We start from the raw sequence: 25,320 nt of genomic DNA, 5'->3' as shown, positions 1-25,320 counted from the left end.
CGCTGTGCCGCAGCTGCCTGCCGGTGTGCGTTCCGCGTTCGGTGCAGCCATGAGCTTCCTCCGGAGTTTCCTGCCTCCCGGGCCCACGGAAGGGCTGCGGCACCAGCAGCCGGATACCGAGGCAGTCCTGAACGGGAAGGGCCTCGGCACCGGCACCCTCTACATCGCTGAGAGGTAGGGTCCCGGTTCCCCAGCACTGGCCTCCTGCGCGCCGCCTCCCGCCTTGCTGGCGCCGGCGGTGTAGACGAGCCGGGCGAAATGAGGGCTCGGGCTGCCGGGATCGGCGGCGTTTGCGGCGCGTCGCCTCGAGGGTGCCCGGGCTGGGAGGAAGGCTGGAGTATTCTAGTGGCCTCCCCCTGTGGAGTCTCCCCGCCTGTCTTCTCCAGCCGGAATTTCTCCTCGTGTATTGTGCCCCTAACCGCCTGTGTACCGGCGATCTGGCGTGTGCCTTGCTCGTAACTCATGGTCCCTTTTTAAGGTTTTGAGTTCCAGGCTCTGAGGTAGTTTTTGGTGTGCCCGTGTTTCCGGCTGAACTGGTGCGGGAGATGTGGGTTCCGAACAGATGGTGGAGGATGTTGAGAGTTTGGTTAAGGAATGTAGGTTTTCTTCTGTAGATGTGGAGGGGAGGCAGGAACGTGCTCAACCCCACGCAGGCGGAGGTCACAGCCACAGGGACTTGATTCCCCTGTGGGGGCCCTGGAATCGATCCCCTGGCACGGAAACCTGTCTTAGAGGCTGCAGTTGTGGGACTGAGGTCCCTGTGCCCTTGACACGTGGTCCCCTTCATCTTCAAATCAACAGTGACACATGGAATCTTCCTGATCATTAAACCTCCCCGGCTCCCCCTTTTGCTACATCACATAGCAGCCAGAGAACTCTGCTTTTAAGGACTGATGTGATTACAGTGGACCCATCCGGATCACCCAGGCCAATCTGTTTGTGTTTTATTGTCAGGTTCTTAGTAACCTTACATACATTTATAGAGTCGCTTCTGCCACATAACATTCACAGGCATGGTACCAGGGGATGAAAGTCATGAGGGCCAGTTTTTTGCCTACTACAGAGTCTTGGGCACAGAAAACTGTAGAAAATTACTGGTGTAGAGGAGAACTTGGGCAAAGCTTGGGCTTTTGGCCAATCAGTGAGATAGTAAACATGGATGGGGAGGAAAGCAAATTTGGGCTGAGGAGCAGATAATGAGTTTGGTTTGAAAGTGGGTGTGGTTCAACATAAGCTCATGTAATTTAGGGAAACACAATTAGAGATTTGGAAGTCGAGGGAATTGATTGGATAACCTGGAAGTGAAGAGGGCCAAGCGTAGAACCGTGGGGAGGCACTTACACTAAGAGATGAGTCATGGAGATGAGGCTTGAGAAAAGAGGAGGAAAGAGCAGTTAAAAGGAAATAAAACCTGAAAAGCTGCCGTTGAGTTCCACAAGGAAATCTGGTGATCTTGGGAAGAGCATGGAACACAGAGATATTCCCTGCCTCTCTCCAGTCCTTTTTTCTTCGTGGCATCTCTGTATTTGGCTCTTCTTTATACAATTTCATTCTATGGGAAGATATTTACATTATGGAAAGTTTCAAACGTAAAGGAAAATTGCAAGTGTTGTTAATACCTCTATGGTCTCTTAATGATTCAATAATTATTTGGCATATTAAATTCTTGAGCTACTTGAGACTTGCAAATATGTTTTTACTTTATTTGTAAATACTTTAAAATCTTCAAAGAACAAGGCCGGCGCCGTGGCTCAATAGGCTAATCCTCCACCTTGAGGCGCCGGCACACCGGGTTCTAGTCCCGGTCGGGGCGCCGGATTCTGTCCCGGTTGCCCCTCTTCCAGGCCAGCTCTCTGCTATGGCCAGGGAGTGCAGTGGAGGATGGCCCAGGTGCTTGGGCCCTGCACCCCATGGGAGACCAGGAAAAGCACCTGGCTCCTGGCTCCTGCCATCGGATCAGCGCGGTGCGCCGGCTGCAGCGGCGGCCATTGGAGGGTGAACCAATGGCAAAGGAAGACCTTTCTCTCTGTCTCTCTCTCTCACTGTCCACTCTGCCTGTCAAAAAAAAAAAAAAAAAAAATCTTCAAAGAACAAAGATATTCTTCTGTATAAGCGCAATATGATTTGCATACTCAAGAAGTATAACTTTTTAACTTCTTACCTGTTTTTTTTTTTTTAAAGATCTATTTTATTTATTTGAAAGACAGTTACAGAGAGAGGTAGAGACAAAGAGAGAGAAAGGTCTTCCATCTGCTGGTTCACTCCCCAAATGACTGCAGTGGCCAGAGCTGAGCCGATTTGAAGCCAAGAGCCAGGAGCCTCTTCTGGGTGGGGGCAGGGGCCCAAGGACTTAGGCCATCTTCCATTTGCTTTCCCAGACCATAGCAGAGAGCTGGATCGGAAGGGGAGCTGCTGGGACTTGAACCCGTGCCCACATGAGATGCCAGTGCTAGAGGCCAGGGCTTTAACTTACTGCACCACAGCGCTGGCCCCCGTTCCTGTTTTTTTAAAATATTATTTATTTCACGTTTTCACTAACAAATCTTTTTATTTAAAAAAATGTATTTTGGTAAAATATACGTGCAGAAAGAATGTTATAGATGTATGATTTAAAGCATATATACATAAATATACCTGTATATCCTGGTGGGCTCTGTGGCACAGCAGGTTAAACTGCTGCTTGGGACGCCCACACCCTGTATCAGAATGCCAGTTCCTACCTTGGCTCATTTGCTTCTGATTCAGTTTCCTGCTAGTGGCCCTGGGAAAGCAGTGGATGATGGGCCAAGTGCTTTGGTTCCTGCTCTGCATGTGGGAGACCCAGATGGAGTTCCTGGCTCCTGGCTTCAGTGTGGCCCAGCCCTGGCTCTTGTGGGCGTCTGGGGAGTGAACCATTGAATGAGATATCTCTCTCTCACTTTCTCTTTCTCTCTCTCTCTCTCTCTCTCTATGTTGCTATGCCTTTAAAGTAGGTGAACATAAACAAATAAGCATTATTTGACAAGGAATACAAGAACAACACTATCAGTACCTTGGATATCTCTGATCATCCTTTTTTACTTGTTAGTCACACCTCCTTGGTCTTGTTCCCCTCATTTTTTTGTTCTTTCCCACTTAGCATTTCCAAGACCTGATGGGTTTTAACAAAGTGGGAAGGCTTCCTGAAAAGTGTGGCCAATGATATTAACAGTTGGCCAGGTGAATGGGGTAGGCCCTGGGACATGATCTAATTAGAGGAAACAAGGCTGGTGTTTGGCACAGTGTTAGAGATGGCACTTGGGGTGCCTGCCTCCCATATTAGAGTGCTTGGATTGGCATCCTGGCTCCGTTTCTGATTCTAGCTTTGTTTTGATGGACACCTTGGAAGGCAGCGGGTAATGGTCCAAGTAGTTGGATCTCTGCCACCCACGAGGGAGAACTAAATTGAGTTCCAGGCTCCTGAATTGGGCCTGGCCCAGCATGACTGTTGTGAGCATTTGGGGAGTGAACACAGTGGGTAGAACCTGTGTGTGTGTGTATGTCTATCTGTCTGTCTGTCTCTGTCTCTCCCTCTCCCTCTGCCTTTCAAATAAGCAAATAAATAAATCTTGAAGAAAGATTATGAGCACTTCATGGAAGTGCTGTGCGGTGGCAGCATCTGTGTTCTGTCAGCAGTAAGAAACTACAAAGGCATTATTATGTTCTTTTTAAAGTAAAGTCTATAATTTGGTATACATCAGTTGTATGTTTGGGTTTCAGTTTTTTCATCTCCTGACTGAATCATTAAAGTTTTGTGACTTTATATATTTGAAGTGATTTTGGATACTCAAGTCTAGGACCTTCTTTTCTGAGTTGTGATAATGCTAGGAGATCTTTTTTTTTTTTTTTTAAAGATGTATTTATTTACTTGAAAGGCAGAGTTACAGAGAGATTGGCTGATTTGTTCTCAAATGCCCAGGAAAGCTCCAGCTGGGTCCGACCAAAGCCAGGAGCCAGAAGCTCCATCCAGGTCTCCTGGGTAAGAGGCAGAAACCCAAGTTAAGCCGCTTCCTCCCAGGCTCATTAGCGGGAAGCTGGGTCCGGAGCAGAGCAGCTGGGAGTTGAATTGACACTGTTGTGGGGTGCTGTTGTCTCAGTGGCAGCTTAATGTGCTGCCTCACAGTGCTGACTTCCCGCCCCTCTTAGTCAAAGACACAGGGAGAGAAAGAGTTCTTGAATCTGCATGGTCACTCCGCAGATGCCCACAGCAGCTGGGGCTGGGCCAAATCAAACCTGGGAGCCAGGAACACCAGAAAAAAGGCAAAACCAAGTTTGCTGAAAATCTTTTCAAATGACAGGCCTTATTTTCTTGGTTTTGCTGTTTTTAAGTGTACAGTTAAATAGGCTTTAGTATAGAGTTTTACAAATGTTGGGGCAACCTAATATTCTGCCTTTGCTTTTGGTGCTGCTTTTGTTATACATAGATGAACCATTAGCCATAGATTTCCTTCTAGGGGGCTGAGGTATATAGTTCAGCCTCCCCTCACTCTGAACACGAATGAATTCACACTGCCACATTGTACACTGTTCCTGCCCAGGGGAGTCCTAGGTTCTCTTATGCTTTTGTTTTTGCTTGGTTAGAAATTAAACTGCCAGATTTGTTGAAGTTGTGTAGAAAATAGGGTGAAATGAGTGTTTTTGCACTAAATTTCTTTTATAATAACAGCCCTATTTAAGTAATTTACATAGCAGTTTTGGGGTGGGCATTTTACCTAGACACCTGACACCCAGGGCCCTATTTCAGAATGCTTGGATTTGGCGTCTGTCTCTGGCTCCCAGCTTCCTGCTAATTTGGACTCTGGGAGGCGACAGTGATGGCTCAAGTGATTGGGTTCCTGCCATACAGGAGGAAGCCCGGCTTTGAGTTCCCAGCTCCTGGCTTTGTCCCTGTTCCAGCCTCAGCCTTCACAGGTATTTGGAGAGTGGACTGGTGAATGGGAGTTTTCTCTCTCTTTGTTTCTCAGATAAACTAAAAATAAATAAAGGTACAATTCAGTGACTTTAGTTGACTTACAGAGCCACTTCCTCCCAGGGTCTGCATTGGTAGGAAGTTGGAATCAGGAGTCGGAGTTGGCAGGCAAACTCAGGCATTCTGATGTGGGATGCGGGAGTCTTAACCAGGAAGGTAGAGCCTCATTTTGCATTAACATATTTTATGACTTCCTCAGGAATTTTTGCTTATTACTTTTCCCTGCTAAGCAGTACAATTCAAATGGGTGAAGTATTACTAAAATATTCAGCAACCCCTATTCAAAACTCAATATGCTGATCTTGGTGATATGTTCCTTTTGTTACATCAGTAAGATATTTGTGTTTGATCGTGTTTGAGGACAAACTAAACCTAGCTTATCTGTGACTATATATTTTTTTTTAATTTATTTTTTCATTTGGAAGGCAGAGTTACAGACAGGGAAGGGAGGGCAGAAAAGTGAGAGAGAGAGAGAGAGAGAGAGAGAGAGAGAGAGAGAGAGAGAATGAGAATGAGAATCATCCATTTGCTGGTTCACTCCCGAAATGGCTGCAAAAGCTGGGGCTGGGTCAGGCCCAAGCTAGCAGCCAGGAGCTTCACTCAGGTCTCCCACTGCTTTCCCAGGCACCTTAGCAGGGAGCTGGATCTGAAGTGGAGCAGCCGGGACTTGAACTTGTGCCCATGTGGGATGCCAGCGTTGCAGGCAGCAGCTTAATCTGCTGTGCCACAACTCTGGCCCCTGTGACTATCTCTTAAAGCTGCAAAATAAATAAAAGACCTCATCATGAAATTTATCTTTCAAGGTAATAAATTCTTTTCTGACTTGTGATTAAAGCCATTTCATGTATATGTCATGTAATGTAGGATTAGTGGAGAATGGAGAAGTTAGTGATTACCAGATATTTATTGCATACTTTACTGCTGAGTACTATACATATATATATTTATTTTAAATATTTATTTATTTATGTATTTATTTGAAAGCCAGAGTTACAGAGAGAGAGGGAAAGAGAGAGAGAGATAACTTCCATCCACTGGTTCAGTCCCCAAATGGCTGCAGTAGCCAGAGCTGGGCTGATCCAAAGCCAAGAGCCAGAAGCTTCCTCTGGGTTACCCATGTGGTTGTAGGTGCCTAAGTACTTGGACCCTCTTCCACTGCTTTCCCAGGCACATTAGCAGGGAGTTGGAGCTGAAGAAGAGTAGCTGGGACTCGAATCAGTGCCCATATGGGATGCTGGCACTGCAGGTGGTGGCTTTACCCCATACTCTGTTCCAGGCCCCTGTGCTTATGTTTTTTAAGAATATTAAATAAAGGGGCCAGCACTGTGGCACAGCAGGTTAAAGCCCTGGTCTGCAGCACTGGCATCCCAGACAGAACTGGCTGATGGAAGGTGAGCTACTTAACAGCAGGACTGGCCCTATCACATTCTTTTATTTAACATTTTTTAAAAGATTTATTTTATTTATTTGAAAGCGTTAGAGAGAGAGAGGTCTTCCAACTGCTTTAATTATTGATAATTAAATATAAGATTAATTATCATAGAGTTAAATGCTAGGTAGTATATTAGTGTAAGTGCAACTTAGAAGAAAGCATCATGGGCCAAAGTAGTTGCATGGAGGCCTCATGGAGGAGCTGGAGCTTAATTAGATGAGAAGGATTTGCAGAAGCATAGAGGGCACTTGAAGACATTCCAAATAATAAGCATAAAAGGCTTAGAAACACATGTGTGACTTATAAAAATTGCATTTCAAATCCTTTTCAATTTATAGCTAGAGGAAAAGGGATCATTACAGAATTAGTCTTAAAATTCAATTCCAACTGCTGAATTTCTAATTTTAGGAATATTTCTACACAGTATACTTGAATTTATTCAAATGCCTAAGTGTTTCTAAGCTGGACCTGAATAAGCTTTGAGGTTTTAAATTAAGATTTAATCTCTAAAACTAATCTGCTTAAAACATGTTTTTCAGCCGCCTGTCTTGGTTAGATGGTTCTGGATTAGGATTCTCACTGGAATATCCCACCATTAGCTTACACGCGGTATCCAGGGACCCAAATGCCTATCCACAAGAGCATTTGTATGTTATGGTAAATGCCAAATTTGGAGGTAGGTATGCTGTAATTTAATCTAATGCTTTCTTTGGTAGCAGGATATACTTTAAAAAGCATTTTTGATGATATATTCAAGCCATGGGCCCACTTTGGATAACAACTTACTAAGCAAGGTTTTAGCATAGTAAAATAATTTGGACACCTGAAGTCCTATGAGCATTTGTTTTGTGTTTATACCTTTTATGTTCCATATTTTTGCACATACAGTTCTCTTGTTGCTTGGTTATATGTTTTGTGCTTCTTCCTCTGTGTTTTAATGGTTTCTTCTCTTTGTCTTAAAGCAGTATGTTTTTTTTTCTAAGAATTTAGGATAAAACTGTTTTTGTTTTGTTGTAGTGACACTTTTCAGTGGGGAGTGGGAGGATTTTTCATGTAACTCCACTCACCCTCTGTCTTTACATTTGGTAATGACATTCCCACTGGAGTGGGTCCGAATGCTACTGGCATCTAATAGTTAGATGCCACAGATGCTATTGCAATCCTACAATGTACAGGGAACCTTTCCACAACAAAATTATCCAGTCCAAATGTCAGTAGTGACAAGATTGAGAAACCCTGGGTTACAAGATTCCCAAGTTTTGCTGCTGGAGATAACTGTAAAGATCAATGAAAATCTGGTGAAGTTGTTTGCTTTTAAAATGATGAGGAGCTTTCCTCTGAAATCATGTAAAAGAAATAATCCCATGAATTTCCCTTGTAAGCTATTGTGCCTTCAAAAGAGGATTTTAATAATCATTCAGATATAATATGACCATTTATATTCAGCTGTGAAACTAATTATTTACTCATTTTTAGAAGGTTGGCAAGCCCTGCCTCATTAAGTGGTAATGACTTGATGCAGCTATTGGAAAATTTTTTTAAATAAATAAATCTTTTTTTTTAATTTAATAAATGTGAATTTACAAAGTGCAACTTTTGCATTGTTGTGGCTTCCCTCCCGCAAAATAAATAAATCTTTTAAGAGTTCATGTTCAACCATTTTTGTACACTTTTTTTTTAAGATTTATTTATTATTTATTTGAAAGAGTTACACAGAGAGAGAAGGAGAGGCAGAGACAGAGAGAGGTCTTTCATCTGCTGGTTCACTCCCCAGTTGGCAGCAACAGCTGGACCTGCACCGATCCGAAGCCAGGAGCCAGAAGCTTCTTCCGGGTCTCCCACATGGGTACAGGGGCCCAAGCACTTGGGCCATCCTCTACTGCCTTCCCAGGCCACAGCAGAGAGCTGGATTGGAAGAGGGGCACCTGGGACTCAAACAGGTGCCCATATAGGATGCTGGCACCGCAGACAGAGGATTAACCTACTGCGCCACGTTGCCAGCCCTCAAGTATAACATCTAAAGGTGGTCTTGACAGCCAGTTCCTAATGCTTGTGTGAAATGTCCCTAAATAGTCTCCAGCATTGTTACTGGGCAAAAGTGCTTATCAATTAAAAGACTGAAGAGGTAGGATACTAGCAGAGGAGGAAAAAGCATTGAATAAGAAAACTTATTCAATTATTAAACTGCTTAACTTGCTAGACAAGTCATTTTCATCTTTCTCAGCCTCAATTTTCATCTAAAAAATTAGGGGTTTGTGTTAATATCTGGTTCTGAAACCTGGCTGCATATTAGAAATACCTGGGGAGCTTATTTAAAATGTAGCTACTGCAAGTTCTAAAATACAAACTAATAGTTCAAGTGGTTTGGGGTAGGTATTTTAAATGTATGCTGTATATGATTATTTGCTTGACATTGATGTGATTATGATTATATCCTTATAAAAATATTAGGATTTTCCATTTTACTAGAGTAAGGGGTTCTTCCTCTGTCAGGTTTTTGTTTGTTTTTGTTTTTTGAGATTTATTTTGCTTATTTGAAAGGGAGAGAGAGAGAGGGAGAGACAGAGAGAAATGAGAGGTTTCCCATCAGCTGGTTCACAGCCAAGGTTGGGCCAGGCCAGAGCCAGGAGCTTTATCCATGGTTGGCAGGGGTCCAGGGACTTGGGCCATCTTGCACTGCTTTCCCAAATGCATTAGCAGGGAGCTGGATTGGAAGTGGAGCAGCCAGGACTAGAACTGGAACCCATATGGGATGCCAGCACTGCAAATGGCAGCTTAACCCCCTATGTTCAACGCTGGCCCCTCCTGGGTCACGTTTATTTCAGTAGTTCTCCAGTCCTACTTATCTTGAACTTCTCTCATAAGTTACACATGTTAGGATCATGCTTTTGTAGCCTTAGCTCTTCACATTGTGATTCTCCAAGTTCTGCATTTATTTTTCTCTTTGGTCTGCTTTCATTAAGTATCTCTTAAAAAATGACCATCAGAGGCCAGCGCTGTGGCATAGTGGGTAAGGCCACTGCCTGCGATGCCAGAATCCCATATGGGCCCCGGTTTGTGTCCCAGTTGCTCTGCTTCTGATCCAGCTCTCTGATAATGTGCCTGGGAGGGCAGCAGAGGGTGGCACAAGTGCTTGGGCCCCTGTACCTACATGGGAGACTCGGAGGAAGCTCCTGGCTCCTGGCTTTGGATCAGCCCAACCCTGGCCATTTCAGACATTTAGGGGAGTCAACCATTGGATAGAAGACCTCTCTGTCTCTCCCTCTCTCTATAACTCTGCCTCTCAAGTGAATAAATAAGTCTTTAAATAAATAAAAAGTTAAAAAAAAAAAAAGGACTTAGTGATATAACCCTTTAGTTGTTTCGTATGAGTAAAATCGCTGCATTAAGGTAAGAAACATTTTTAAAGCTCTTAACGTATTTTGTGACATTGCTTTCCAAAAAGTTTACATCAATTTACACTTTCAGTAGTGGTGTATATAAAGGTACTACCTTGAGGCAAGTGATGTGGCACAGTGGATTAAGCTGCTGCCTGCAGTGCTGGCTTCCAACATGGGTGCTGGTTCGAGTCCTGGCTGCAGAGTCCCAGCTGCCCACTTCTTATCCAGTTCTCTGCTAATGCGCCTGGGAAAGCAGTGGAAGATGGCCCAAGTCCCTGGGCCCCTGCCACCAATGTGGGTGACCTGGAAGAAGCTCCTGGCTCCTGGCTCCTGGCTTTGGCCTGGCCCAGCCATAATTGTTGAGACTATTTGGGGATTGAACCAGCAGATGGAAGATTTCTCTCTGTGTCTCCTTCTCTGTAACTTTGGCTTTCAAATAAATAAATAAATCTCTTAAAAAAAATATGTACCACCTTTCTACTTATCTTCATCAGCATGGACAATTAACTTTTTTTTTTTTAAGATTTATTTATTTATTTGAAAGGCAGAGTTACAGAGAGGCAGCAGGGGGAGGGGGCCTTCCATCACTGGTTCACTCCCCAGGTGGCTGCAACGGCTGGAGCTGTGCCAATCCGAAGCCAGGAGCTTCTTCCGGGTCTCCCATGTGGATATAGGGGCCTAAGGACCTGGGCCATCCTCCACTGCCTCCCCAGGTGATAGCAGAGAGCTGGATGGGAAGTGGAGCAGCTAGGACTCTAACCACTGCCCATGTGGGATTCTGGCACTACAGGCGGTGGCCTTACCCACTATGTCACATGGCTAGCCCAATAATTGACATTTTTGTCAATGGTAACTTTAATATAGTAAATTTTAATTTTTTATGTAAATTTATAATTTATAGTAAATTTTTAATTTTTTTTAATTTTTTTTAAATTTTTTTAAATTTTTTTGACAGGCAGAGTGGACAGTGAGAGAGAGAGACAGAGAGAAAGGTCTTCCTTTGCCGTTGGTTCACCCTCCAATGGCCGGCGCGGCCGGCGCGCTGCGGCCGGCGCACCGCGCTGATCCGATGGCAGGAGCCAGGAGCCAGGTGCTTTTCCTGGTCTCCCATGGGGTGCAGGGCCCAAGCACCTGGGCCATCCTCCACTGCACTCCCTGGCCACAGCAGAGAGCTGGCCTGGAAGAGGGGCAACCGGGACAGAATCCGGCGCCCCGGCCGGGACTAGAACCCAGTGTGCCGGCACTGCAAGGCGGAGGATTAGCCTAGTGAGCCGCGGCGCCGGCCTTAATTTTTTATTATTATCAATTTTGAGCATCTATTTAGATGTTTTGATAACATACCTTTTATTATGAAATAATCGAAGCATATTGAAAAGCACAGAGAATAGTAAAACAGGTATTCAATATCTAGTGCAAATTGTAACTTTTTTCATAATTAGTGTAGGCTTTTTTAAGAAAACATCAATCTGCTGAAACTCCCACCCCTTTTTAAAATATTTATTTATTTATTTATTTGAAAGAGAGGGGGAGAGAGAGAGATCTTCCATCTGCTAGTTCACTCTTCAAGTGGCTGCAAAGGCTAGGCTGGGCTAGGCAGAAGCTAGGAGGCAGAAGCTTCATCCAAGTCTCCCACATGGGTATAGTGGTGCAAACACTTGGGAGATGGATCAGCAGTGGAGCAGCTGGGACATGAACCGGTACCCGTATGGGATGCTGGCATCACTGGAGGCAGCTTAACCTGCTCTACCACAACACTGACCCTTAAAACCCTTTTTGTTTGGCTACGCATTTCCTTCTCTACTCTGACTGCAGGAGATGATGTGTGTGCATATATGCTCATAAACAACATGTAATGGTTTTGTTTTGTATTTAAAATGTTAATGTAAATAAATAGTATATACATTCTGCAACTAGCTTTTTTTAAAGAGTATTTCATTAGTTCATACAGTACATCAGTATTGTGCAGAAATTCCTTGGGTACAATATGTGGATGTGGAATTGCTAGGTAGTAGGGAATGAGTATCTCTAAGGTGATTATAGCAGCTTTCACTACTACCAGCATAATGCTAGTTTTCTTTAACAAAAATCTGTATTCTTTCTTATCTACAGACCTGGTTGACTTACATGTTGGGTCAGTCGACTTCTATGGACTTTAGTTTTCTCATCTGTAAATTGTTGGTGATGAACCACATTAGTGATTTACAGAGTGTTGCTGAACCTTTTGTTTCAAGGTGAAAGGGAAAAGAAGCAGATGACTGGAACTATACTTATTAGAAACCTGAGTATTTGGGTCTTTTCATCCTCATTCTGGCCTCACAGGGGCTCTGGAATCCTTAGGACTCAGTGAAGCACTGTGCAGCTAGACCAGAGACTATTCAGAGCCTTTTTAAGCTCTAAAATAACCACTATTGGGGGGCCAGCGCTGTGGCGCAGTGGGTTAAAGCCCCAGCCTGCAGTGCTGGCATCCCATATGTGTGCTGGTTCTAGTCCCAGCTGCTCCTCTTCCGATCCAGCTCTCTGCTAATGGCCTGGGAAAGCAGTGGAAGATGGCCCAAGTCTTTGGGCCCCTGCACCCACGTGGGAGACCTGGAAGAAGCTCCTGGCTCCTGGCTTCAGATCGGCGCAGCTCCGGCTGTTGCGGTCAGTTGGGGAGTGAACCAGCGGATAGAAGACCTCTCTCTCTCTGACTTTACCTCTCTCTGTAACTTTTTCAAATAAATAAAATAATTTAAAAAATAACCACGATTGGAAATAAAAATTGAAGTGCAACATTCAGATTTATCAGTAAGCATCCTCTAGGAAATTCTCTTAGCTTTTTTTTTTTTAAGTCAAACACATGGCATATTAAAAAGTTATTTATTCCTTTTCCAGAAGAATCAAAAGAACTTGTTGCTGATGAAGAGGAAGACAGTGATGATGATGTTGAACCTATTTCTGAATTTAGATTTGTACCTGGTGATAAATCAGCATGTGAGTGTTCCGTGTATTGATTCTTTTCCCTTTTTTCACAAGCGTCCTCCCCCAGCCCCGTTCATGGTCTCTCTCTTGTTGTCTTACATACACACCTCACTTTTATCAACATTTCGTCAGTTGTATTGCCCTTTCTTTTTTGTGTCTGTAATACTGAGAACAGACACTTATAATAACGATTGTGAATGTAGCAAGCATATTGTATGTAACATGTTACCTAGTATGTTTTGCTAATGGAGGGTCAGTTTTATTCATTCATTTTATTGATTGATGCTCTTGACTTCGAATCTCATCTAAAGGATGAATGGCAAAGGAGTCACAGCAATTGCAAGAAGATGATGCCAAGACAACTAGAAAGAGCCCTGTCGGTTGAGAGAGGCATTCCCCTGATACCAACGATCTGACAAGGACTTGGCCCCTTTTCTCAGAAAATCCAACTAGCCATGAAGAGATCTCAGTAATATCTCAGAATGAACATTTATTTTGTGACTTGCCCATTGCCTCAGGCACTTCCAGAATTGGTCCTACTTGGAATCTGGCAGGTTTTGCAGACATTATCCTAGTATACCTCTTGTGTACCTGTTAAATTTCTTAGCACTGGTGGTTTTTATTAAAATTGTATGGTGAAAAGTCTTAGTTAAAACTTCATTTTCTTGTTTAGTGGAGGCAATGTTCACTGCAATGTGTGAATGTCAGGCCTTGCATCCAGACCCTGAGGATGAAGATTCAGATGATTATGATGGAGAAGAATATGATGTGGAAGCACATGGTTAGTGAATAGATTTTTTAAATGTTTGTCTGCTTTAATGTTTCATTTTTGAGCATTTATGTGTACTGTAGACAGAGGATTGTAGGTCTTTATAGTTAACATGTTCCTTCAAACAGGTCACTGCCAAAGTCATTTCTTTTTTCCTAGAACCATACTTCATTTAAGAATCTCTTCCATTGCTTTTCTAGACTAGAATGTAGTCCTCAGCTTGATGGCGTCTTGCAGCTCTTGAGGCACCTGCTGTTCTCTTTTCTCCACTTCTGTTATGCCCTTTCCTCCTTGTGCATTTCCTTCCTAGGCTGAGACAAACTCATCTCTAGGATTCTCTATCATATACTTAAATATTTACTCTTCTTTCGTTCGTTCATTCTTTCTTTCTTTTCTTTTTTTTTTTTTTTCTTTTTTTTTTTTTTGACAGGCAGAGTTAGCCAGTGAGAGAGAGAGAGAGAGAGACAGAGAGAAAGGTCTTCCTTCTGTTGGTTCACCCCCCTCCAAATGGCTGCTACGGTTGGCGCAGCGCGCTGTGCCGATCTGAAGCCAGGAGCCAGGTGCTTCCTCCTGGTCTCCCGTGCGGGTGCAGGGCCCAAGCCCTTGGGCCATCCTCCACTGCCTTCCCAGGCCACAGCAGAGAGCTAGACTGGAAGAGGAGCAACCGGGATAGAACCGGCGCCCCAACCGGGACTAGAATCCGGAGTGCCGGTACCGCAGGTGGAGGATTAGCCTAGTGAGCCTCGGTGCTGGCTAAATATTTACTCTTCTTTCTAATATTTTTAATTTTTTTGTCCCTTTTTGGTTGTTTTTTCTGCTTTTTTTTTTTTAAGGAGCATGTATTTTAATCAGGAAAAGCCTTCAATACAAATTCCCATCAAACTAATTAGCACTCCCCTGAAAATTCTCACCTTGGTATAATATAGGAGTCCCTGGCCTTGCGAGCACCCTCTTTCATTGCAGTCCTAGAACGTGTGATTCTTTGGGAATTGCTGTTTACTGGCATTACTTCTTGGAATCCTTTTTCATCTTATATGATAGGTATATTTTCTTTGTATTTCTGTCTTCAAGGGTCAACTTTGTCAATGAATGTTGAAAAGACAAGTACTTTCCTGAAAGCCTGTTTCCACTGCTCCTTACATCTTCAGCAAATGCTTTATTGGTTACCCATGTGTTTTTTAGTTATTATGTGACCGCTTGTAAGTTTTTTTATTTGTTTAGAACAAGGACAGGGGGATATCCCTACGTTCTATACCTATGAAGAAGGATTGTCCCATTTAACAGCAGAAGGCCAAGCCACATTGGAGAGACTAGAAGGAATGCTTTCTCAGTCTGTGAGCAGCCAATATAACATGGCTGGAGTTCGGACGGAAGATTCAATAAGAGATTATGAAGGTGAGTGACCTGTCTCTGCAGTGTGAACAGGCAAGTGGCCATTTAGAAAATGGGGGACTTTATGGGCAGACATATAGGTTCTTTAGGGAACTCTTAAGACAAAGAATCTCTGAATTAACTCTTTATAGTACTTAAGCAAATGGAGAATTACATACAAAGGGGATTCATATATAATTTTTTGAAATTATTTTTCCCCCTTAACTGTATTTTTTGATGTTCCTGAGACAAATATTTGTTTACGATTAACTATCCATTGCATATCTGTATTAGTTTCCTAGGGCTGTCAAAACAAAGTACCATGGACTGCTTGGCTTAAATGCAGTAAAACTTTGTTGTCTCATAGCTTTGGAGGCTGGAAGTCCCAGCATAGTTCCCTGTGAGATTTTGTCGGGGGAAGATCTGTGCCCAGGTCTCCTTCCTTGTCTTATCCACGACTAATTTCTCCCTGTGTTTTCATATTGCTTTTCCTCTCTCTGTGTCTGGGTCCCAAGTTTCTCTCTTCTATTAGGATTCCCCAGAGAAACAAAACCAACATGCACACACACAGAGACATCCCTGCATTTTACCTGTCTCTCCTGTAATAACTGCTGTTACTGTTTAAAATTTACTATTTATTTCATAGGTTAAAATGTTGGGATGTTTCCGTCTATGTGTGTATTTAGAGAGATTTATTTTAAGAAATTGGCTAATCTCATCTAAAAAAAACCTCTACAGAAACATCTAGAGTAGTGTGTTGCAAACTATGTACATGGCCTAGCCATGAGGATACCAGTCCAACTGCATTAAAGGCTACTCTGATGACCTCAGTTTAACTTCATTGTAAACCTCTGTAAGGTCCATATCTTCATATAAGATCATATTCTGAGGTACTGGAGATAAGGACTTTAACATGCATTTTGGGGAGATACGCATCCACCAGAATACTCTAAGACAATGAAATCTCAGAAAAAACTCTTGAAGGATAGGAAGCCAATGTAGAATTATATTTCTCAGTACCATTACATAAGAATTCCCAGGGCCAGTATTGTGGTATAGCGGGTTAAGCCTCTGCTTGTAGGGGTGGCATCCCACCTGGCTGCTCCACTTCTGATATAGTTCACTGCTAATGTGCCTGAGAAAGCAGGGTAAGCTGGTCCACGTGCTTGAGCTCCTGCACCCATGTGGGAGACCCAGAAGAAGCTCTGGGCTCCTGGCTTCGGCCTGGCCCAGTCCCTGCTGTTGCAGCCATTTGGGGAATGAACCAGCGGATGGAAGATAACTCTCCCCGTGCTGTGTCTCTCCTCCTCTCTAACTCTGCCAGTCAAATGACCAAAAAAAAAATTTTTTTAATTCCCATTCTTGCATAATTTTTAGTGTCTTTTGATTTTGTTGTTTGTTTTGTTTTTAATTGAAAGGCAGTTACAGAGAGAGAGAGAGAAAGAGAGATCTTCCATCTGCTGGTTTACTCCTCAAATGACTGCAATGGCCAGGACCGGGCCACAGTGAAGCCAGGAGCCAGAAACTTCATCTGGGTCTCGCAAGTGGATGCAGGGACCCAAGCACTTGGGCCATGTTCTGCTGTTTTTCCCAAGTGCATTAGCAGGAAGCTGGATGGGAAGTAGAGGAGCCAGGACTCTTAACTGGTACACATATAAGATGCTGATGTCACAGGTGGCAGCTTAATCAGCTGTGCCACCAATGCCAGTCCCAACTTCTTGTGTCTTTTTGTATTAGTTACAAAAGCTATCAGTGTTCATAATCAAAAAATTTAGAACATTAGAAAATAGAATTTTCTGCTCCATATTATTCCGGTCCCATAGCAAAGACTTTTAAGGTCACAAACACTTTTCTCTAACATGAAATTTTTGAAACTTTTATACATAAGCCTCGTTAACATCTTGAAGTTGTCTATATGTGAGGACTTCAAAAACTTCAAATGGAATTAAAAGACAGTTTTAGGGGTGGGCACTGAGTGTCGCTTCCACTTCCAGCTCCCTTCCAGTGCACACTCTGGGAGGCAGCAGGATGATGGCTGAGGTATTTGGGTCACTGCAACCCACATGGTAGATCCAGATGGAATTTCTGGCTTTGTGTTAGCCAAACCACATTTGGGGAGTGCACTGGAGGATGGAAGATCCTTTGTTTTTCTATCTTGTCTGTCTGATTGTCTGCTTTTCAAATAAAATGTAAAAAAAAAAAAATTGAAAATGTACGTGCAAGTTTACTTTGGTACAGAAAAACTGTAAAATCTGGGCATGTGAGCAGGCTTCACAAATGTAATGAAAACTGCATGCTATGAAAAATCTGCATGCATTTCAAAAACTCTTGCATCAAACTGAAAGTCTTTTAATTCTGTTTTTCCACAAACTTTAACTTTTTTTTTTTTTTTTCCTTTGTGAGAGCTCCTGTTCTTCATTCCCATATACCTGCTACAGCCACGGGCTGAATCCAGAAGCTGGTAACTGCAGTCAGATTTTCCATGTCAGTGGCAGGAACCCTAAGACCAGAGCTGTCACCTCTGCCTTCCTGGGTCCACATTAGCAGGAAGCTGGGTTCAGGAGCCAGAGCAGGGACTCAAAATCAGATACTTCAAAGTAGGGTCCAGGTGTCCCAGTGAGCAGCTTAACCATTAGACCAAACACCTGCCCGTCAACAAACTTGGTTTTTTAAAACTATTTGGCTTTTTTTTTTTTTAATTATTTTTATTAATTGAAAGGCAAACAAACTGAACTCCCAACCGTTGGCTGGGGCTTGGCCAGACTGAAGCTGGGTACTAAAAACTCCAGGTCTCTTGTGGGTGACAGGGACCCAGCTATGTGAGCTGTCACCTGCTGCCTCCCAGGGCGCATATTAGCAGGAAGGGAAAATCAGGAGTGGAGCCAGGACTTGAACCCAAGCACACCGGTATGGAATGTGGGCATTGCAAGCAGTATCTTAAGCACTAAGCTAAATGCCCATCCCTTCACAATTTTTTTTTTTTTTTAATATGTTTATTTGAGAGGCATACTTAGAGAAAGAAGGAGAGGCAGACAGATAAAGAGGGATCTTCATCCACTGGTTCATTCCCCAAATGGCCGTAATGGCCAAGGGGCCAGACTGAAGTCAGGAGCCAGGACCTGCAGCCAGGTCTACCATGTAAGTTCAGATTGTTAAGTCAACAACAGGAGTCACTGTGCACTTACTCCTCATGTAGGATCTCTGTCCTTAATGTGCTGTACATTGTGATTTAATGCTATAACTAGTACTCAAACAGTATTTTTCACTTTGTGTTTCTATGTGGGTGCAAACTGTTGAAATCTTTACTTAATATATGCTAAACTGATCTTCTGTATATAAAGAGAATTGAAAATGAATCTTGATATGAATGGAAGGGGAGAGTGAGCGGGAAAGGGGAGGGTTGCGGGTGGGAGGGAAGTTGTGGGGGGGGGGGAAGCCATTGTAATCCATAAGCTGTACTTTGGAAATTTATATTCATTAAATAAAAGTTAAAAAAAAAATCTTTATAGTAAGTACTTAGCGCAGATCTGTGAAGTGTAAACAACTGAAACTTACTGCATTTGTAAGTGCCTACCTAGAGTTTTTTTTTTTTTTTTTTTTTTTTTTTGACAGGCAGAGTGGACAGTGAGAGAGAGAGAGAGACAGAGAGAAAGGTCTTCCTTTGCTGTTGGTTCACCCTCCAATGGCCGCCGCGGCCAGCGCACTGTGCTGATCCGATGGCAGGAGCCAGGTTCTTCTCCTGGTCTCCCATGGGGTACAGGGCCCAAGCACTTGGGCCATCCTCCGCTGCACTCCTGGAAGAGTGCTGGCCTGGAAGAGGGGCAGCCGGGACAGAATCCAGCGCCCCGACCGGGACCAGAACCCGGTGTGCCGGCGCCGCAAGGCGGAGGACTAGCCTAGTGAGCCACGGCGCCGGCTGCTACCTAGAGTTTTTTAGTGTTGAGGTTTGAGAATTTTATTTGGCCTAAATCCATTTTTCTTTTGTTCCTTGATACTTTAATTTTCAAACAAGAGGAAAAATAGTAATGTTAACCAGCAGAGGGCACTAGCTTCCTTCTGGTGAACATTATAAATCGACTCTTTACCTGTCTGAAGTGCTCATGAGTATTGCTGAGCAACACTGTTTCTGTTCAGATGGCATGGAGGTAGACACTACACCAACAGTTGCTGGACAGTTTGAAGATGCAGATGTTGATCACTGAAAATGATTTATGCGGCTGGAAGGTGAGTAGTTTTATTTTCTCCCTTGTCACTGAACATGAAAATCATATGAAACGACCAATTTTTCTTTTCAGAATTCAAGAGAGCTCTATAGAATTAGCAGTTTCAGAAAATGTTGTTATCCATTTCTGAAGTTATTCCCAATTACATGGTTTTTTCCCCTAAGAAATAGAGGGCTGCATGCATGACAGTTTTACCATCTGCTGTGCATACCAAACACTGCTTTAGGCATTGAGACTATGCAGAAGAATAAGACACTGACCTAACTTCAGTGAGTTTGCACGATTAGCCATGGTTATTAGTCATTTGTTCAGAAATGGAGCTCTCTCTGTAGACTCAGTTGGGAGCAGTATGGCCTGAGATCGTGTCCTAGTTTGCTCTGGATTTAACTTTTTTCACTTGTGATGTTTGAAACCTTAACGTGATCATTAGAGAACACAAAGTGATTTGATGCAACTCATTGCTTTTCCCTTCCTTCCTTCCTTCCTTCCTTCCTGAGAGGCAGAGACAGAGAGAGCAAGGTCTTCGATTCACTGGTTCACTCCCCAGATGGTTGCAGTGGCCGGGGCTGTGCAGATCTGAAGCCAGGAGCTTCTTCTGGGTCTCCCACGTGGGTCCAGGGGCCCAAACACTTGGTCCATATTCTTCTGCCTTTGCAGGCCATAGCAGAGAGCTGGATCTGAAGTAGAGCAGCCAGGACTTGAACTGGAGCCCGTGTGGGATGCCAGCACTGCAGGTGGCAGCTTTACCCACTACGCCATAGTGCTGGCCCTGCAACTCACTGGTTTTCAACAGAAAAGTGGAAGTCACTCCAAAATGAGTTGAAGCCTTTAATCATAATCTCGTATGTGGTACTGCCCTTCTAAGGATAATGGAGGACCATGGTTGTAGGCACGTCAGTCTTGAAGGCTGATTGCTAACCAGGTCTGTGCAGTCCAAAGAGCCATTATTTCCCAAGTTGTTTCCTGCCTACTTTATGGTCAGCATAATCCTCTGCCAGTTTTCTCTCCTCTGACGCATTCTCCTGAGCTTTGCCTGAAGTTCCTCCTTAACTGTTTGCTGCTTACAGTGAGAAATATATTTCCATTTGGCAGGTTGAGTATTAAACTGTATGTTAAATATTAACTGAAGAGTCATGTAATTTGTTCCTGTCATAGACAGCTAGGCAAGTAGCTTTCTTCTCTTCTCTTCTCTTCTCTTCTCTTCTCTTCTCTTCTCTCTTCTCTCTTCTCTCTTCTCTCTTCTCTCTTCTCTCTTCTCTCTTCTCTCTTCTCTCTTCTCTCTTCTCTCTTTTTTCTTTTTTCTTTTTTCTTTTCTTTTTAAAGATTTGTTTATATATATTTGAAGGAGTCACAGAGAGAGATCGATCTTGTGTATGCTAGTTAACTCCCTAGATGGCCACAATGTCCAGGGCTGAGCCAGCTTGAAGCTAGGAGCCAGGAGCTTCATCCAGGTCTGCTGCGTGGATAGCAGGGTCTCAGACACCTAGGCCATCTTCCGTTGCTTCCCCAGGCCTTTAGCAGAGAGCTGAATCAGAAGTGGAGCAGCTGGGACAGGAACTGACAACCATATAGGATGCTGGAGTCGCAGGTGGTGGCTTTACCCACTACACCACAATGCTGGCTCAAATAGTCCTTCTTATTTAAGCTGTAAGATTTTCACAGTTAAATTATCCCTTTCTCAATGTCCTTTCTCCTACCTCTGACTGTACAATAATATTGAAGCATGTGATAAAACATGGCAACATCTATGTAGATTGACTAGACTCTGCTCCTCTGTCAGTTACCTAGGTAGATTCTGAGGTCCTTCATTGTTTCCTGTTAGGATAAATATGTCAAAATTCTCTGTTTTATTTTGGCATAGACTTTAGTTCTGAACTATGGGCGGTTTTTTTCCCCAGTTGAAAGTTTTGCTATTCCCTGTTCCATTTTATATTGGAAACCAGCCTTTTAAAGTTCCGTTTACCCTACAAATTATTACCATTGTGGATGTAACATTAATGCTTTTACTAACAGGTAGTGGGTCTCTGCTTTCTTCTCCGGTCCTGCCAGTAGAACTGTCAGAGAATAACTTCTTAGAGTTCTGTGATTTATGTCTCTTCCCTTGAATACTTAATTCTTGTTTCCACAATTTTTTTTTTATTTTTTAAAATTTATTAGACAGGTAGAGTTACAGACAATGAGAGAGAGAGACAGAGAGAAAGGTCTTCCTTCCGTTGGTTCACTCCCCAAATGGCCGCCATGGCCGGCGCTGCACCGATCCGAAGCCAGGAGCCAGGTGCTTCCTCCTGGTCTCCCATGTGGGTGCAGGGGCCCAAGCACTTGGGCCATCCTCTGCCCTCCCGGGCCACAGCAGAGAGCTGGACTGGAAGAGAGGCAACTGGGACAGAACCGGCACCCCACCTGGGACTAGAACCCAGGGTACCAGTGCCGCAGGTAGAGGATTAGCCATGTGAGCCACAGTGCCAGCCTCCACATTTATTTTGTCATTGGTAGCCAGACAATCTAAAATGTACAATGTATAATATCAGCTCTGCTAAAACCATGTTTTTCATATCACTGGAACTCTTAACTTTAATACTGATCACAGTTCCAGATGTGAATAACTTCACTGTTACTTCATGGGATCAACTTAAGTTGTCCTTTCCTTGTTTGTCATCACATTCTTCATAGCATGCTAATTTTTTTTTTCTTTTCGGTAATACTTGTATAGTAACTGTTTTACTGAAATTGGGGAAAAGATTTTTTGATCTTCAGGTTTTTGCATATTTCTTCTTGAAAAGTAGACTTTTCAGAGAACATCAGCCACTCTGTTAATAATGTTTATGAGAAACTCATTTGGTATGTCACTAATGGTTATGCAAATGGGGTGTTACAGCAGTCCCTGGCAAGGGTTGTTAGGATTCTTTGTAATCGTGAAATAACCATAAAATAGCCACAGATTTTCTAATGAGCCAGTGGTTTGTTTTCTGTTCATTTTATGCTAGACCTCAGAGGCAGGGAAATATTTTACTCATAAAATTGGTGCATGTTATTCTTCTGGATAATTGACCTGAATTCCGGATAGTCTTTGTAAATTTTGTATCACTTAATACTGTATGTGCCTTTAAAGAATGAACAGGAAGTTATTAGAGTGTTTATGCAACCACTAATAATTTCTAGTTAAGGGAACTTGGACCTCGCAGTGCATGAGTTGGGTAAATGCTGGAATGGTTACACTGTCACACTGGCTGTTCCTTTGGACAGGACATACTCTTATATCTCAGGCCCTGGTACTCTTGCTAAGGCATTCGATAAATACTTGCTATTATTACAATTATAAACATTGTAATCCTTTTGTTTTCCAGATTCTGCTTTATAACTGTAGGAAAGGACTTGGTGCCTCTTCCTGTCTGGAGTGGGGTTGATGAAAATGTTTTTGCTTCTTCAAAACTCACTTGAGCCAGTTCTTTCTTGAAACAGCAAGTTGTCACCAGCAGAAGAAACTATGACCTTTATTAACAAAGGTGAATTAACTAGGAAGGTATTTGTAGTCTATCACCCCTGAATTTTCTCTGTCTGGTTCCCCTTTGGGTGGGTCTGTAATTTCTGCCTTCACTGTATATGTCTTCTGTAAGCTAGCAGGCCTATGTGGTGAAATGCACAGGAGCTGGGAGGTGTGGGTAGACTGGGTGGGAGAGGCTGAAGCTAAAATATGCCTCTTTGGGACTAAAGATACCTTTATCACTTAAAAAGAGAGAGATCTCAGAGGAATCCTATCTGCTGCTCATTCACAGAGTCTTTTACTGAAATGGGACCCAGATTAATTCAGCATCACTAGGTGACCTCTTTGGAAACCTCCCAGGCACTTGTACCACACTTCCACAGATGCTTCTGACTAGCCTTTGCTCCTTCCACCGTGCTTCCCTGTCTGCTCTGTTACAACCTCTGGGGTTATCTCTGGTTTCCAGTCGCTAGGCTAGTTTTCTGTAACAGAACAAGTGAAACTGTTATGAAGCCCTCAAAGTACTTCAAATGATAACTGTTTTGTCTTTGTAATAGCTTAACAAATAAATCTAGGTTTTCTATATTATTGTGCTCTCATTCTTGACTAAACCCATTAATAAGAAGTGCTTTTATGGCAAAAAGAGGATCTGTTGGTCTTCATTTTGTACACTTTTGTTGAAAATATGAAGTTAATAAACTGTACAGTTAGAATTTCTGGCAGGTATTTAATAAGGTAAAGATTTCTTCTTGGATCAAGAATAATTTCTTAGATTTATCAACTCTCAATTTTTAGTTTACACAAACAGCTGAATATTAAGAAACTAATTTGTAATTATAAATTTTAACTTGGACTTCAGATACCACCAGATTTAACAAGCTATTCAGAAACCTTTGAGGGGCCGGTGCTGTGGTGCAGTAGGTGAATCCTCTGCCTGCAGCGCCAGCATCCCATATGGGCGCCGGTTCTAGTCCCAGTTGTTCCTCTTCCAGTCCAGCTCTCTGCTGTGGCCTGGGAAAGCAGTGAAAGATGACCCAAGTCCTTGGGCCCCTGCTCCCACGTGGGAGACCAGGAGGAAGCTCCTGGCTCCTGGCTTTGGATCAGTGCAGCTCTGGCTATTGTGGCCGTTTGGGGAGTGACTCAATGGACCGACAACCTTTCTCTGTCTCTCCCTCTCACTCTGTGTAACTCCACCTCTCAAATAAATAAATTTAAAAAGAGAGAGAAAAAAAAACATTTGGCTAGTTAATACTAAGGTCCAATTTGACACACTTTGGCTCAGTGTTCTTTTTAGTAGATTTGGTCATCCTCATCCTGCAAGGCAGACTGAAGAAAGTAATTTCCTTTTTATAACCTTTTTAAAAATAACCTTATAATAGGCAACTAAAAGAGCCACTTGGGGGGCCAGCACTATGGTGCAGTGGGTAAAAGCCCTGACCCGTAGTGCTGGCATCCCATTTGGCACCGGTTCAAGTCCTGGCTGCTCCACTTCCGATCTAGCTCTCTGCTGTGGCCTGGGAAAGCAGTAGAAGATGGCCCAAGTCCTTGGACCCCCTGCACCCGTGTGGGAGACCTGGAAGAAGCTCCTGGCTCCTGGCTTCGGGTCAGCTCAGCTCTGGCCGTTGCAGCCATCTGGGGAGTGAACCATCAGATGGAAGATCTCTGTCTCTCTGGCCCTACGTCTTTGTAACTCTGTTTTTCAAGTAAATTAAACACACACACACACACACACACACTTGGAAAGGGAAACTAAGATTTACTGAGACCTTCTTTGTACCAGTTGTTGTCCTAGGTCCTTTACATGTATTACACAAATTCTCTCTTCTACAGGATTTTGAATGTTAAAATTTCAGTAGACAGAATGGTAGTTTCCCAGATTTGTCTGCTACCAATCTGAACAGCACCCATAATTTTATTCCAGGAGTTTATACATTCTTCACTAAACAATCAAGATAGTTTCATGAACTGCTTTTAGAAATTCCATTTGAACCTTTCTTCCACCCTTTTTTTTTTCTTTTTGTTAAGATTTGCTTCAAAGGCAGGGTGGCTAACAAAAAGAGATTTTCCATCTGCTGGTTCACTCCCCATATGGCCACAACAGCCAATTCTTGGTCAGGCCAAAGCCAGCAGCCAGGAACTCCATCTGTACCTCCCTCATGAGTGGCAGTGTCCTAAGTACTTTAGCCATCATCCTCACTGCATCACAGCATGCAAATTAGCTGGAAGTGCGATTGGCAGCAGTGGTGATACTTGATGAATGCAGGTGTCCCAAGTAGCAACTTAACTCACACCACCATACCCACCCTTGATTCACATTTTATTCATTTTTTTTTCAAAGATTCATTTTATTTGAAAGGCAAAGTTAGGGGCCACACTGTGGTGTACTGGGTAAAGCTGCCACCTGCAGTGCTGAATTCACGTATGGACGCCAATTTGAGTCCTGAATGCTCCACTTCTGATCCAGCTCTCAGCTGTTGCTGACAGAGCTGAGCCGATCCAAAGCCAGGAGCCAGGAGCTTCCTCTGCGTCTCCCATGAGGGTGCAGGGGCCCAAGGACTTGGACCATTTTGTACTGCCCTCCCAGGCCATAGCAGAGCAGGATCTGAAGAGGAGCAGCCGGAACACAAAGCTGCGTCTGTATGGGATCTGGCACTGCAGGCTGGGGCTTTAACCCACTGCGCCACAGCGCCGGCCCTGGAAGAAGCTTCTGGCTCCTGGC

The 25,320-nt window shown here is 43.4% G+C and overlaps 1 protein-coding gene across 1 annotated transcript; it reads left to right on the top strand.

Moving 5' to 3' along the window:
* CLNS1A (chloride nucleotide-sensitive channel 1A) lies at window positions 1–23,186 on the top strand. The gene is given in 7 exon segments (NM_001171027.1): window positions 1–174; window positions 6,959–7,095; window positions 12,671–12,769; window positions 13,431–13,538; window positions 14,748–14,921; window positions 19,032–19,121; window positions 22,465–23,186. Coding segments are annotated over 6 exon segments (711 nt in total). The 5' UTR covers window positions 1–49; the 3' UTR covers window positions 19,100–19,121; window positions 22,465–23,186.
* Window positions 23,187–25,320: the final 2,134 nt, after the last annotated feature.

The sequence above is a fragment of the Oryctolagus cuniculus genome, chromosome 1 (assembly GCF_964237555.1).
Source record: "Oryctolagus cuniculus chromosome 1, mOryCun1.1, whole genome shotgun sequence".
Taxonomy (NCBI): Eukaryota; Metazoa; Chordata; class Mammalia; order Lagomorpha; family Leporidae; genus Oryctolagus; species Oryctolagus cuniculus.
This window is presented reverse-complemented; position numbering and strand designations above follow the sequence as displayed.